We start from the raw sequence: 15829 nt of genomic DNA on the forward strand, positions 1-15829 counted from the left end.
AAAAGAGAATATCATTCATTTCCATTAAGACAATGTCATTCATATAACATGTGGTTGCCTAACACATATATTCGGAAGATAAGCACAATGTTACTAATAACAGAAAGTATAGACCAACAACAAAATTGAAGTGTGCTAACTTTAAAGTTATGTAGTAACTAACCATTCAAAAGCATTAGTGAATTGCATATTTAACTACTTCAATAATGGTAATTCACAATGAACAATATATATGATTTTTGCTAATTATACAATCGCATACAATAAGTGTTCATCAACAAAAGCAACAGACCAAACACATCAGATATGATATTTTGCTAAGTACATGAGATTAAATTATAGAAAAAAAGTCAAATTGTACAATGATGTGGGGGTGATTCTCACACACTTTTTTATCCTCACACACCAATTGAGTATTATTAGAAGAGTAAAAGGTTAAAATAAGTGTGTGAGGATCAAAAAAGTGTGTGTGAGAATCATCCCCATGTTTTAATGACAACATCTCCAAACAACCTATATTAAAATATGCTAGTTATAAGATGTTAATGAACAAAATTCGAGAAATTGGATTTGAGAAACTTTTATGATTCTATTTTTTCAGCTTCTCACGGTCTTTAACCATATAAAAGCAGATTTATACAAAAAAAGATATTTATCGATCAAATGTAGATATAACTCGAATTGGGGCAAGAGTAGCATCATCCATGATGCAGGGGTAACCGACTGTATACAAAATAAACTAAAGCATGCCATTTCCACAGTACCTTTCCACAAATAGCTTCACATTATGTTTCCAAGTGAACTGAATTGAAATGTAAAAAAAGTTGGGTAATACGAATAATTCGTAGGGAAAAAATCATTATTAAGTAATAAACACACGTGCAGTATCGTTCAGATAGGCGTTTTCATCGCTGCTGATGGATAGAAACTATTAAAAGCAGAGATAAACTCTCAAATTTGGGTCAAATGGGTCAAGCTTTTGGTTCAATTAGGTCTTGAAAGTGAAGTCTGGCAATGTAACCCCCAAACCTTAAACAAAGTTCCAATGGGTTTCCCTCTAACCAATTGGGTTCTATACACAAATATAAAGAAACAAGTCTAATGGAGGTATCAATTCTTAAAGCTCAATATATAGAGATAGGTCTAATGGGTATTGTGAATGGGTCTAAAGGGTCAAGCATAAAGATCATAATAAGTTTCATCCATCAAACACCATTTGTCATTAAGAGGTTAAAAACAAACGCGCAACGCTGAATCATTCCATTAAGAGGCAACCAAACGCACCCAAAGTTTATTCGATAAATGGGTTAACCAAAACAAGAATAGTTTTGTTTGCCAATCGATTATTCTTGCTCGAAGGATCAGTTTCGAGACCACCATTGGGCAGCAAACTAATTGTTTCCAGAACACTCAGTAAATTGATTGTCTATAAGCATCACTTTATTAAAAAGAATTACAAAAAGTAAACAGGCGATTATGTAATATACTAAACAAACTAATAATCATTTGAAGTATAACCTTTTGCTGCGTTAAACTATATGTGGTTCCTAGAAGCTTCAAAATTGATATCAATGATCAAACCCTATAGTCTCCCTCAACAACACCTATACAACATTTATAAATTGGTAATGGAAAAAGTATTAATGTAAAACTTAATGCATAAGAAATAAATAAAAAGATTAAGAAAATGAAACCTGATTAGAAGAATTGTTGCGAAGAAGATTATTTAATAATTCAAGACAGTCCTGTGATGTCACAAATATAAAAAAATAAATAATTAAACACTCACAAATCGAGCAAAAAATCATTATGTATGAATTAAATAATCACCTGCACAACAACGCCACCTTCTGAACCTCCCTCTTCTTTAATAATACTAAAAATCTTCTCAAAAGCACCCTCAAAGACCAGAATTTTTAGTATTTCCTAGTTAAAATAATTAATGGGGCATTATAAAAGACTTTACCTTTTACTAAATAAAGAATTTGACACTAAATAAAAGAAAAAATTAAAATATTACCTCTGCTTCTCGAGTTAGGTAGGTGAGAAGTAACAAGGCTTCATTTCTTATAACCTAAAAGACGAACAACATATCGTTTAACAGTATACATCACACAAATAAGAACACTTATATGATTATCTATACTATGTCCATACCTCTCGGTCCATAAGCATGTACAAGTTGAGTTATACCACAGGGGACAGTAAGAATGGCTTCTTGTAACCTAAAGAAGACGTCAGTTTTCTTTACAACCCAATGGGACCCATAAATATAGTACAACTTATATAGATTGGATAAAGACACATACCTAATGGGAGAATTCGTCAAAAGGGCGGTTAAAAGTTGAAGTGTACTGTATAATATCTAATGTAAAAGTCATCCTCTCCCTTTAAAAATCTTGACTGTTAATTATATTATAGAACTATCTAAAGCAAACAATGTAATAATTCATTGTTTGCAATCAGCTGATAGGATTATAATGAAGACATACCAATAAGCTTAAAAGTAGTGAAATGCTTTTCCCTTCACTTGATAATAGATCAGTGTTCATCAAAGCTGGTTGAACCTCATTTGGAGGCAATTTTGCATGAGCAATTGGTGTTAACTTACTTACAAGTGTCTCTAAAGCCCCTCGAACCTTTGACAATTTATCAATATATATAGCATTATTAGTTGATAATGGTTATACAACAGAATGACAGATAAACACAGTTAAATGTAGCATACAAACTGCAAAATAAAAAAAATAAAAAAAAAAAAAAAAAAAAAAAAAAAGTATTTGATAGAAGACTTCAAACCATTTCAACATCATCAAGTTCCTTTAAGACACCCAACAGTACTAGGAAAACCTGAAAAAGACAAGAAGATTTCATGTTGTGAACAGTATAAAATGTGTGAGATACTTATCATAGAAAAAAAACATGTATTGACCCATTTCTCCAAAAGCAAGCTAGGGATGTTGGACCAATCTTGACATAAAGTAATAGTTAGAGGTTTATTTTGTGAAATTATATCTCAAATGGATTTGAGGAGGTGGAACATGTGAACGGATAACAAGTGGGCTAGCCGTTATTGTTTTCAATTTTACTTCTTCCTTGACTTTTCTACTTTATTCTAGACTTGACTATCCTAGATGATTCTAGACTTGGTTATCCTAGATTATTCTAGACTAGACTTGATTAACTTAATGGATAAGGTTAATCAAGTATAAATAGGGATGTAATAAGGAGATTGTAATAAGAGTTTTTCTATAATTGGAGAAGGATTTCCAATAAGTTCTTGTTCTTAAATTTTACTATTCTGTCTTCATAATCTGGTACCAAATTTCTTCAATTGGTATCAGAGCCAGGTTACAAAAGGGATCGTGTTGTTGATCAAAAGGACTAGATCAATCACCAGATTCTAAGAAAGAAAAATACGAGCGTCGATCGAAGACCAGATTCATGGGGGATATTATCAATAACTCGGATGCAATCAAGGATACCAGCCATCTTACGTTCCAGTGCCCTATCCTAACTGCGACCAATTATCCCATCTGGTCGCTTAGGATCAAAGCGATTTTTAAGGCACATGGAATCTGGGAATCAATTGAACCTGGAACTGATGTCGATCAGAAAAAGGATAATGCTGCAATCGCTTATCTGTATCAGTCTTTACCTGAAGACTTGATTCTTCAAGTTGTAGGTTGCACCCATGCGAAGGAAATCTGGGATGCAATCAAGACCCGTCACCTTGGAGTTGAACGAGTAATGGAGGCTAGGCTTCAAACTCTTAAAGTTGAATTTGAAGCAGCACGGATGAAAGATAACGAAAAAATTGATGATTTTGCAGCAAAACTTTCTGGAATTGCCTCAAAATCAGCTGCACTTGGAACCGTCATTGAGGAAACCACGTTGGTGAGAAAAATATTAACTGCCATACCAGAAAAATTCTTAAATATGGCAGCCACTATCGAACAACTGGTTGATCTCAAAACGGTGAAATTCCAGGAAGTTGTGGGTAGGCTAAAAGCTTACGAAGAACGAACCAGTCTAAAGACTACAAATAACAGCCATGACCAACTTCTGTTGTCCTATGAAGGATGGGACTCAAGAAAGAAAAGGGAAAACAACTTTGGTCGAGGTCGAGGGAATGACCAAGACACCCGGGGTAGGGGCCAAGGTCGTGGACAGTTTGGTGGTCGAGGAAGGGGTTCAGGCCGCGGACAAAACTTTTTTGCTGGTAGACAAACAACTGAAAACTTAACTAAAGATCGATCCAAGCTGCAGTGTTTTCGATGTGATGCATTTGGACACTTCTCATCGGATTGTCCAACACGAAAGAAAAGAGAACAAGTAAATTTGACTCAAGCTAGATCAACCGAACTACCAGTGGCTAATGATGACAGACCTACACTATTGATGTCCGCAGCCAATCAAAGAAGCGAGAAGGAAGTAATTCATCTAAGTGAAAAGAAGGTTTTTCCAGCAAAGTATGAGTCACATGATGGTGGAGAAAACATGTGGTACTTAGATACTGGAGCAACAAACCACATGACAGGAAACAAATGACTGTTTTCAAAACTTGATACGGATATTGGTGGTACAGTGAGATTTGGGGATAACTCGTGTGTAGATATAGAAGGAAGAGGATCTATTCTTTTAACATGTAAGAATGGTGAACAGCGTTTGTTGACCGACATACTTTATATCCCATACTTAAAAACTAACATATTTAGTCTTGGGCAAGCTGAAGAAGGGGGTTGTGTAATCTTGATCAAACATGGTTTCTTGTATATGTTTGAGTTAGATGGATCGCTGCTAATGAAGGTTCAATGGTCCCCTATTCGGCTGTATAAAATTAATCTCGAGGTTGGGACACCAATCTGTTTACATGCCAAGATTGATGATCCAGCATGGTTGTGGCATGCCCGTCTCGGTCATGTGAACTTTGATACAATAAAGCGGCTAGGGACCAACAATCTAGTGGATGGAGTGCCGGTTATTGATCACCCTACACAGATGTGCGAAGCATGTTTAGCAGGGAAACATTCACGACAAAGTTTTCCTGTCCAGATGACTTTTAGAGCCCAAAATCCACTGGAACAGGTTTATGCAGACCTGTGCTGATAATGCTAAAAACGAACATATATTTCATAGCATTATTCCTCAAGAAAGACAAGCTTTTAGTTGCAATTGTTCTATTTACAAGTGATATTCGTTTAAATAATAAAAGGTGAAGACAAAAGACAGATTCGACGAATTGAAGACGCGAACGACCAAAAAACTCAAAAGTACAAAATACAATCAAAGAGGTTCTAATTATTGATAAGAAACGTCTCGAAATTACAAGAGTACAAGATTCAAAACGCAAAGTACAAGATATTAAATTGTACGCAAGGACGTTCGAAAATCCGGAACCGGGACATGAGTCAACTCTCAACGCTCGACGCAACGGACTAAAAATTACAAGTCAACTATGCACATAAATATAATATAATATTTAAATACTTCTTATAATTATTTATATATTATAATAAATAATAAAAACCGTCGGCAAGAAAGACTCCAAAAGGGACTGAGCTGTAATTTCAAACTCCGCGACTCGCGGAGTTTGAAGGCCAAAAAGGCCGCGAGTCGCGGAGCCCCAAAATGAGAACCTGCCTATAAAGCCAACCGAATTCTGAGCATTTTTCATCATCTTTTTCTTCTTCTCTCATAATACTACGTAAATATTTATATTTATATTTTAATTTTAATTTTAATTTTAATCCTAATAATAAGGGTATGTTAGCGAATGTTGTAAGGGTGTAAGTCGAAATTCTGTCCGTGTAACGCTACGCTATTTTTAATCATTGTAAGTTATGTTCAACCTTTTTAATTTAATGTCTCGTAGCTAAGTTATTATTATGCTTATTTAATCCGAAGTAATCATGATGTTAGGCTAATTACTAAAATTGGGTAATTGGGCTTTGTACCATAATTGGGGTTTGGATAAAAGAACGACACTTGTGGAAATTAGACTATGGGCTATTAATGGGTTTTATATTAACTAAACAATACCTTGTTAATTTAATATACAAACTTATAATTCGACGTATTTATATATAACCACATACGCTTAATCGGACACGATGGGCGGGATATTTATAAGTACGAATTATTGTTCATTTGACCGGACACGGGGATGGATTAATAGTCAATGGACTCATTAAAACAGGGGTGGATTACATTCAAGGGTAATTGGTGTAATTGTTAAACAAAGTAGTAAAACCTTGGTTTACACGCAGTCGATAACCTGGTGTATTCATTAAATAAAGTATTAAAACCTTGTTACAATTCGAATCCCCAATTAGTTGGAATATTTGACTTCGGGAATAAGAATAATTTGACGAAGGCTTTCGCTTTTTATATTTATGACTGATGGACTATTATGGACAAAATCCGTATGGACATATTAAATAATCCAGGACAAAGGACAATTAACCCATGGGCATAAAACTAAAATCAACACGTCAAACATCATGAGTACGGAAGTTTAAATAAGCATAATTCTTTTATTTCATATTTAATTTCCTTTATTTTATATTTAATTGCACTTCTAATTATCGCATTTTTATTGTTATTGTATTTAATTGCACTTTTAATTATTGTACTTTTTAATTATCGCAAGTTTATTTTATCGCACTTTTATTCACAATTTCATTATCGTTATTTACTTTACGCTTTAAATTAAGTCTTGTATTATTATTTTACATTTGGTTTTAACTGCGACTAAAGTTTTAAAATCGACAAACCAGTCATTAAACGGTAAAAACCCCCCTTTATAATAATAATATTACTTATATATATATTTGTATTTTTATAAAAGTAAACTAATATAGCGTTAAGCTTTGTTTAAAAAGATTCCCTGTGGAATGAACCGGACTTACTAAAAACTACACTACTGTACGATTAGGTACACTGCCTATAAGTGTTGTAGCAAGGTTTAAGTATATCCATTCTCTAAATAAATAAATATCTTGTGTAAAATTGTATCGTATTTAATAGTATTTCCTTGTAAAAATAATAGCTATTTTATATACACCTCGCGAAACATCAAGTTATTTTTGGCGCCGCTGCCGGGGAAACTCTTAAACGCCGGAAGCGCAACGCTAATAGAAAAAAAAAGATTTTTAGTTTACTTTTATTAAATTTCGTTTTTATAAAAATACGTTTTAAATATTCAAAAATATAAAAAGAAAAACAAAAATATAAATATTTTTAAGATTTTGTTAAATATTTAAGTTTTATAAAGTATCTTTAGTTTGTAAAAATATAAGTTTTTATATATAACTTTTAGATTATAAAACAGAAAATTATAAAACAGAAAATAAAAAAAATAAAAAAAAAAGAAAAACGCATCGAATAATTAAACCTGTCAGCTGAATTCTGGAACCCCGCGACTCGCGGGGTTTGCTGCTATAAATACCGCGACTCGCGGGGAGGACCTGACACGCTGACAGAACCCTAATTCAGCATTAATTACGGGTAATTATTAATTATTATTATTATTTAACCCTAATTATTATTATTATTATAATTAGTTTTATTTTAACTTTTCCTTTTTATTTAATTTATGTATTTAGTATTAATTAGTTTAATTAATTTATAAAATTAGTAGTTTTAATAAATAAATAATATAAAAATAATATTTTTATAAAAATTGTACTTTTTACAACTTTTTGTATATTTTTATATTTTATCCCTTTTTAATTGTTTTAGCGTAATATTTGTATTTTTAGCTCATATTTAGTTTTAATTCATAGTTTTTGCCATAGTTATTTCTACTTCTAGATTTTTAGGCTTTGCCGTAGAATTCCTTAAGTGCTTTTTCTTTAGACTAAGATTTAGGTGCTTTAGAATTTTGCGACGCCTTTTTAAGTTTTAGTTTCTTTTTAAGTTATTTTCATTTGGGATTTAGTTTTCCTGTAAGCTTTAATATTTTTAGACGACTTTTACCTATGTATCAATTATCATTCCAATTAGTAATCTCAATTTGCGATTATAATTTTAAGTTAGTTGTAGTAATAAGGTTAGGTTAGTCAAGTATTTTTAAGTTTTATAAGTTTCTTTAATTTTTCCGTCACCTTTTATTTTTCAACCATTTTTCTTTTTCGACCTTTTTCCGACGAACTCTTTTTCTTTCTTATTTCTCGCTATTCTAGTTTTTAGGACATAGACTTTTATTCTACTTCTTATCTAAATTTCTTAAAATTACGAAAATTTGTTTTAAATGGTTAAATTGATAGACATCAAAATTTTCTGGTTCGTAGTAATAGTTGGATTTGTACGTGGACCGGGTTATTGGAGCCAAACAGTCCTCAATTATATTGAGACCAAACGAATCCTGCCCCTCTGCTGCATCTTTTGGCTATTCGAAACGTGGGCAAAATCAGAAAAGTCTATTGATTGGATAACTTATTATAACTTTTCTTTCCTTTTAAAAACTAATAGGATATTCAGTGAATGCACCGAGCAAGACGTTCACCACCTTTTGTACGTTCACCACCTGTAACTAGATCAAGACATTTAGCGAATATTACTGCCGTTGATTTTTCTTTAGAATCGTCATCCAGTCGACCAAGTACTTCAGTTCAAATTTCCGATAATCCATTTTTTGAACCCGACCTCACAATTGAGAATCCGGAGAATATTCAGGAACGGTTCGTAGATCCTGAACTACTAAACTTTCCTCCGGAACCACCAATCATTCAAACAGAGATTGTTGAGGAACGAACCATTAAATCAGAATCCTCTAGTGATTCCGATTCAACAAATTCAATTATGGAGAATCTGGAACCTTTAAGTATGGAAGACCGAATGAGAGCTAAACGCACTGGCCAAGGTCACGCAATTACTCATCCAGACATTAATGCGCCAGATTATGAAATCAAAGGACAAATTCTACACATGGTGACTAATCAATGCCAATTTAGTGGTGCGCCGAAGGAAGATCCAAATGAACATTTACGTACCTTTAATAGGATCTGCACACTATTTAAAATCCGAGAAGTGGAGGATGAACAGATATATCTCATGTTATTTCCCTGGACTTTAAAGGGAGAAGCCAAAGATTGGTTGGAATCGTTACCTGAAGGGGCGATTGATACATGGGATGTTTTAGTTGACAAATTTCTTAAACAATTCTTTCCGGCATCTAAAGCCGTAAGACTTCAAGCAGAAATTGTTACGTTCACACAGAAACCAAATGAAACTCTATATGAGGCATGGACAAGATATGGAAAGTTGTTAAGAGGATGTCCGCAACATGGTTTAGACACCTGTCAAATAGTACAAATATTCTACCAAGGATGCGACATCACTACAAGGAAAGACATAGATATAGCAGCTGGTGGTTCTATTATGAAGAAAACCGAAACTGATGCTTACAAAATTATTGATAACACTGCTTCCCACTCACATGAGTGGCACCAAGAAAAAGATATTGTTAGATCATCTAAAGCGGCTAGAGCCGATTCTAGCCATGACTTAGATTCCATTTCCGCAAAGATAGATGCTGTGGAGAGACGAATGGAAAAGATGACTAAAGATATTCACTCAATACGAATTAGTTGTGAGCAGTGTGGAGGACCACATTTGACAAAAGATTGTCTCAGTATTGAATTAACAATGGAACAAAGAGAGAATATTTCATACATAAACCAAAGGCCTGGAAATAATTATCAGAATAATTATCAACCGCCAAGACCTATTTACAATCAAAACCAGAATTATAACAGAAATATTTCATACAACAACCAACAAGGTCCTAGCAATCAACAAGTATCCAATAATACTTATAATCAGCAATGACCTAATTTTCAAAACAAGCCACCACAACAAACCGATGATAAAAAGCCAAATTTAGAAGATATGATGACGAAGCTAGTTGAAACTCAAACGCAGTTTTTCACATCTCAGAAACAAACCAATGAACAAAATGCTCAAGCATTTAGAAATCAACAAGCTTCTATTCAAAATCTGGAACAAGAAGTAAGTAACCTAGCTAGGTTAATAGGTGAAAGAAAACCGGGAAGTCTACCTAGTGATACAAATGCTAACCCCCGGAATGAAACAGCTAAAGCTATTACCACAAGAAGTGGTACAACACTTAAACCACCTGAAATACCTGTAACTTCTGATGAAGCTATTCCTACTCCACAAGAACCACAACCTGATCAAGATAAGGAAAAAGAACCGGTAGTTGAAAAGGTTAATGAAGATAACACAGTTAAGGCTAAACCTTATGTTAAACCATACCAACCACCACTTCCTTACCCGAGTAAAATGAAGAAAGAGAAACTTGAAGCCGAGCAATCCAAATTCTTGGATATGTTTAAACAGATAAATGTAAATCTTCCTTTCATTGATGTGATTTCAGGAATGCCTAGATATGCTAAATTCTTGAAAGATATAATCTCAAATAGAAAGAAAATGGAAGAACTCTCGGCTGTTACTATGAACGCTAATTGTTCAGCAGTGCTGTTGAATAAGATACCAGAAAAACTATCTGATCCAGGAAGTTTCACAATTCCATGTTTTCTGGGTAGTCTTAGTTCAATAGAAGCATTGGCAGACTTAGGTGCTAGTATAAATCTAATGCTGTATTCACTATACGCTAAACTAGACCTTGGAGAATTGAAACCAACCAGAATAAGCATACAACTAGCCGATAGATCAATAAAATATCCTAGAGGGATAATGGAGAACATGCTAGTTAAAGTTGGTACTTTAGTATTTCCATTAGATTTTGTTGTTTTGGACATGGAAGAAGATTCTCAAGTTCCTCTCATATTAGGAAGACCATTCTTAAACACGGCTAAAGCAATGATAGACGTGTTCGGTAAGAAACTGACCCTAAGTATAGAGGATGAGAGTGTTACCTTTTCAGTTGATAGAGCAATGCAACAACCACAATCTACAGATGATACATGTTATTATATTCAAACTATAGATGAACATGCAGAATTATTAGAAGAATTTCCAGAATTACAAGGAACAGGAGAATGTTCTTTAGGAGAAGGTAATGAACCAATTGATGAAGCTGAAATGTTAGCTACACTTATAGCTAATGGATATGAACCAATAACAGAAGAAATTCAAATGCTAAAAGAAGAAGACAGATATCGATATAAATCATCGATAGAAGAACCTCCGAAATTAGAGTTAAAGCCACTTCCAAACCATTTGGAATACACTTATTTACATGGTGAATCTGAATTACCTGTAATAATATCGTCTTCTCTTACTGAAAATGAGAAATCACAACTCATTTCTGTGTTGAAAGCTCATAAACCAGCCATTGCATGGAAGATTCATGATATTAAAGGAATAAGTCCTTCGTATTGCACACATAAAATCCTTATGGAAGAAGGTCATAAAACGTATGTGCAATGCCAACGAAGACTAAATCCTAATATGCAAGATGTAGTTAAGAAAGAGATTATTAAACTGCTAGATGCAGGTTTAATTTATCCAATTTCTGATAGTCCATGGGTAAGCCCAGTTCAATGCGTTCCTAAGAAGGGTGGCATGACTGTCATTACAAATGAGAAAAATGAGCTTATTCCTACTAGGACTGTAACAGGATGGCGTGTGTGTATTGATTATAGAAAATTAAATGACGCCACCAGAAAAGATCACTTTCCCTTACCTTTCATTGACCAAATGTTGGAAAGATTAGCCGGAAATAGTTACTATTGTTTTCTAGATGGATTTTCCGGATATTTTCAAATTCCAATAGCACCCGAGGACCAAGAGAAAACCACATTCACGTGCCCTTTGTAACATCCCGCGTTTTTTCGTTAAATTATTTTTTAACGCCGTCTTTTTTTTATTTTATATCCTCGGTATCTCGATTCGTATCCTCCATTAGCTACATTCTTACAATATTTTCGTTATTGGATTATAACGTCTCCCGTACTCTCGTGTAACTTAAAATAATTCGTTTGGTTAATTCCCGCACCCGATTACAAACTAGAGGGACTAGACTTGTCAAAAGACCAAACCTTTGACTAGGTCAAAGTGGTCAAACCACCTCCTCCATTCATTATCCTCTCCATTTTCTCTTTTTCTTTAATACTTCCCTATTTTTCTTAAATTCTCCATTACAAAGATTCATCATCCATTCATGATCTAGCAAACTTCAATCAAAACAAAATACATATTTGGAATCCTCTCTTCATCCTCTTCAATTTGATACCAACTTCATCTCATTTGGGTAACTTTCTAAAATCACTAATTTTATGTGTTCTTGAGATTTTTGAGTTATAAAGTTGTTAATTAGTGTCTATGGCTCATTGTGATGTCGTGTATGTAATTTGTATGCTCGATTTGTTGTTTTTGGTGTAACTAGCTTGAATATGAAAAATGCTTGCTTAATCTTGTGTTTTGGATGCTCATATGTTGTTAGATTGTTAAAGTCCATGTTTTAATTGTGTTACTAGTATCATTAGCTTCGTTTTGGTGTATAGGTTGATTAAGAAAACTTCAAGAACATGATTAGTGATTTTGTGAACTTGGATTAGGATTTGATAAGCTTTATATGAACTTTTGGTGCATCAAATGCTATGAATTGTTATTGATAAGTGTTTGGTTGCAATGTGTGCTTGATTACCTTCAAAACGGCATATCATACATGTAAATTGGTTGCCCGAATCATGAAATGCGTTTTTAGAACTTGAAACTTTGATTATGAACGTTTAATACGGTTTTGGGTTGTTGTAAGTGTTGAATTGCTTGATGAAATGTGTCTAGGTGTTTTCCTCGTCAAATTACCTTTCCGATGATATACGATACATGTTCTAATTGTTTGCGGATCATAAGATGTGGTTATTTGGTTTTAGCTCGTGCATACTTGTGAAAAACGGAAAAGTGTCTGCCCAGATAGTGGCGCGGCGCGCCCCATCCCCGCGCGGCGCGCGGATTAGCCTGGCCAGATTCTGCTTCATTTGGCACATTTCACGCGAAATGTTTGACTAGCTATCGACCTCCGATTCACATGAAACTTGTTCTAATATACTTATATATGAATAATTAGCATAGAAAAATAGTCCGGGACCCGACCCGAACATGTTGTCTTTTTCGTTGACTTTGACCAGACCAAAGTTTGACTTTTTGTCAAACTTAACCAAATGATTATGCAATCTTTCTAACATGATTCTTTACTTGTATCTTGCATGAAACTTGACAATTTGATTCACATGCTTTATAATCGAGTCGTAACGAGCCATAGGACTAATTGAACATCTTTGACCATTTGTGTTTACCGTTATTGATATAACATATATGTTTAGGTCAAGACTAGCTTTGTCTTTGCACGCGTTTACTTGTTGAAGTACTTTATAAATTCTTGCACTCAAGGTGAGATCATAGTCCCACTTTTTTTCAATCACTTTTATTCTTTACATCGTGGGCTGAGAAACACATACATTTCATACTTATATACTTTTCATGCTTTTACATTGTGAACAAATACGAATACAAAGATGCATACGAGTTTGAACAAAAGTCCTCAATCCAATTATCATTAGTTCCACTTGCAGGGTGTAAGTGTAAGCGTGTAATTATGTTGTGTGGCCATACGGGTTTAACAAACCCTCATTCAGACGGTTCGCTACCGTTAGTGAATGAAATATAATTTCAACAATGTATAGTGTAAGTTCTAACACTAAATTCAAAAATTCAGAGGGAAGATTCAGTTAAGCCTTGATAATTGGGTGCTCGTGATACAAATACTATTTTGGAATGTGAACGATTTTGGTTAAGCAATTCATAAAGAACCTTGTGGTTCAATACATTTTACTTACTAAACCTATGATTTCACCAACGTTTTCGTTGATAGATTCTTCTATGTTTTTCTCAGGTTTTGAATGCTTAAGTGATACATGCTTCCGCACTCTTTTGATACTTGCTTGGATGTCGAGTATACATGCATATTTGGAGCATCTTTTTGGCTACTTTTAAATTGTGTCGCATAGGTTTCAATTGTACGTTTAACATTGTAATGTAACTAGCCGTCGAACTTCTTTTGTAAACTTGAAACCCCCTTTTACATTGAAATGAATGCGACATATTTTGGTCAAACGTTGTCTTAAAGACTTATGACCATGTAATGGGACCTAAGTAGTCGACGCCGTCACTTGACGATTTGTCGGAGTCACTACACCCTTATGGTACTTTTGCTTACAAACGCATGCCATTTGGACTTTGCAACGCCCCTGCAACCTTTCAAAGGTGTATGATGGCGATTTTTCACGACATGATAGAAGAATGCATGGAAGTATTCATGGATGACTTTTCAGTCTTCGGTGATACATTTGAATCATGTCTAGTTAATCTGGAACGAATGCTTATTAGATGCGAACAATCAAATCTAGTACTTAATTGGGAGAAATGCCATTTCATGGTTAAAGAAGGCATCATTCTTGGTCATAAAATTTCAAAAGAAGGAATTGAAGTGGATAGAGCTAAAGTAGATGTAATTGCTAAACTTCCACATCCCACCAATGTTAGAGGAGTTAGGAGTTTTCTAGGGCATGCCGGTTTTTACCGACGTTTCATAAAAGATTTTTCTAAAATTGCCACTCCTATGAATAAACTCCTAGAAAAGGATGCTCCATTCATCTTTTCAGATGAGTGTATCAAATCTTTTAATATTCTTAAAGAGAAACTCACTAACGCGCCGATCATGATAACACCAAATTGGAATCTACCATTTGAACTAATGTGCGATGCAAGTGATTTTGCAATGGGAGCCGTTTTAGGACAAAGGATTGAAAAACGATTTCAACCTATATATTATGCTAGTAAGACGTTACAAGGAGCACAAACGAACTATACAACTACTGAAAAAGAACTCCTTGCTATTGTCTTTGCTTTTGACAAATTTCGATCATATCTCGTTCTAGCAAAAACGGTGGTCTATGCCGACCATTCTGCTCTTAGATACCTATTTTCAAAACAAGATGCTAAACCAAGATTAATCCGTTGGATCTTACTCTTACAAGAGTTTGATATTGAAATCCGAGATAAAAGAGGAGCAGAAAATCTCGCCGCTGATCATCTTTCTCGTCTTGAAAATCCCGAATTAGAAGTTCTAAATGAATCGGCCATACAAGACAACTTTCCTGATGAATATCTATTGAAGATAGATTATAATGAAATCCCATGGTTTGCAGACTATGCAAACTACTTAGTTTGTGGATTCCTTGAAAAAGGATTATCGTACCAAAAACGAAAGAAATTCTTCAGTGATATAAAACACTATTTTTGGGAAGATCCACATCTGTTTAAAAGTTGTCCCGATGGAATAATACGCCGATGTGTATTTGGAGATGAAGCTAGTAAAATATTAAACCATTGTCACACAGGACCAACAGGAGGGCATTATGGGCCTCAACTAACAGCAAGAAAAGTTTATGATGCTAGATTCTATTGGCCTACAATTTACAAAGACGCACACCTTCTTTGCAAATCCTGTGATGCATGTCAAAGGGCCGGAAAAATAAGTCAACGTGATGAAATGCCACAAAATGTCATCCAAGTATGTGAAGTATTTGACATTTGGGGTATTGACTTTATGGGTCCATTTCCAAAATCTCATAATAATCTATATATACTCGTAGCCATTGATTATGTATCTAAATGGGCGGAAGCACAAGCTCTCCCAACTAATGATGCACGAGTTGTAGTCAACTTTTTAAAACGTCTTTTTGCAAGGTTTGGAACACCGAAAGCTTTAATAAGTGATCGGGGAACTCATTTCTGTAATAATCAACTTGAGAAAGTTCTTAAAAGATATGGAGTA

The 15829-nt window shown here is 34.2% G+C and overlaps 1 protein-coding gene across 3 annotated transcripts; it reads right to left on the bottom strand.

The window, feature by feature from the left end:
* Positions 1-508: 508 nt before the first annotated feature.
* On the bottom strand, positions 509-2765 carry LOC139898718 (golgin candidate 6-like). 3 transcript variants are annotated; one of them, XR_011777118.1, is made up of 8 exons: positions 2493-2765; positions 2310-2403; positions 2158-2225; positions 2021-2074; positions 1831-1926; positions 1695-1745; positions 1519-1604; positions 509-802 (listed from the first exon to the last, which is right to left on the bottom strand). XR_011777118.1 is itself a non-coding variant. In XM_071881483.1 (7 exons), the coding sequence occupies exons 3-7, from the start codon at positions 2173-2175 to the stop codon at positions 1569-1571; spliced, it is 255 nt and encodes an 84-aa protein (XP_071737584.1). In that variant the 5' UTR covers positions 2176-2225; positions 2310-2403; positions 2493-2765; the 3' UTR covers positions 1252-1568. The 3 variants fall into 3 exon arrangements, 2 of the variants coding, with proteins under 2 accessions (XP_071737585.1, XP_071737584.1); XM_071881483.1 differs by lacking the exon at positions 509-802 and having other exon boundaries at positions 1252-1604; XM_071881484.1 differs by lacking the exons at positions 509-802; positions 2310-2403 and having other exon boundaries at positions 1249-1604.
* Positions 2766-15829: the final 13064 nt, after the last annotated feature.

The sequence above is a fragment of the Rutidosis leptorrhynchoides genome, chromosome 3, assembly GCF_046630445.1.
Source record: "Rutidosis leptorrhynchoides isolate AG116_Rl617_1_P2 chromosome 3, CSIRO_AGI_Rlap_v1, whole genome shotgun sequence".
Classification (NCBI taxonomy): Eukaryota; Viridiplantae; Streptophyta; class Magnoliopsida; order Asterales; family Asteraceae; genus Rutidosis; species Rutidosis leptorrhynchoides.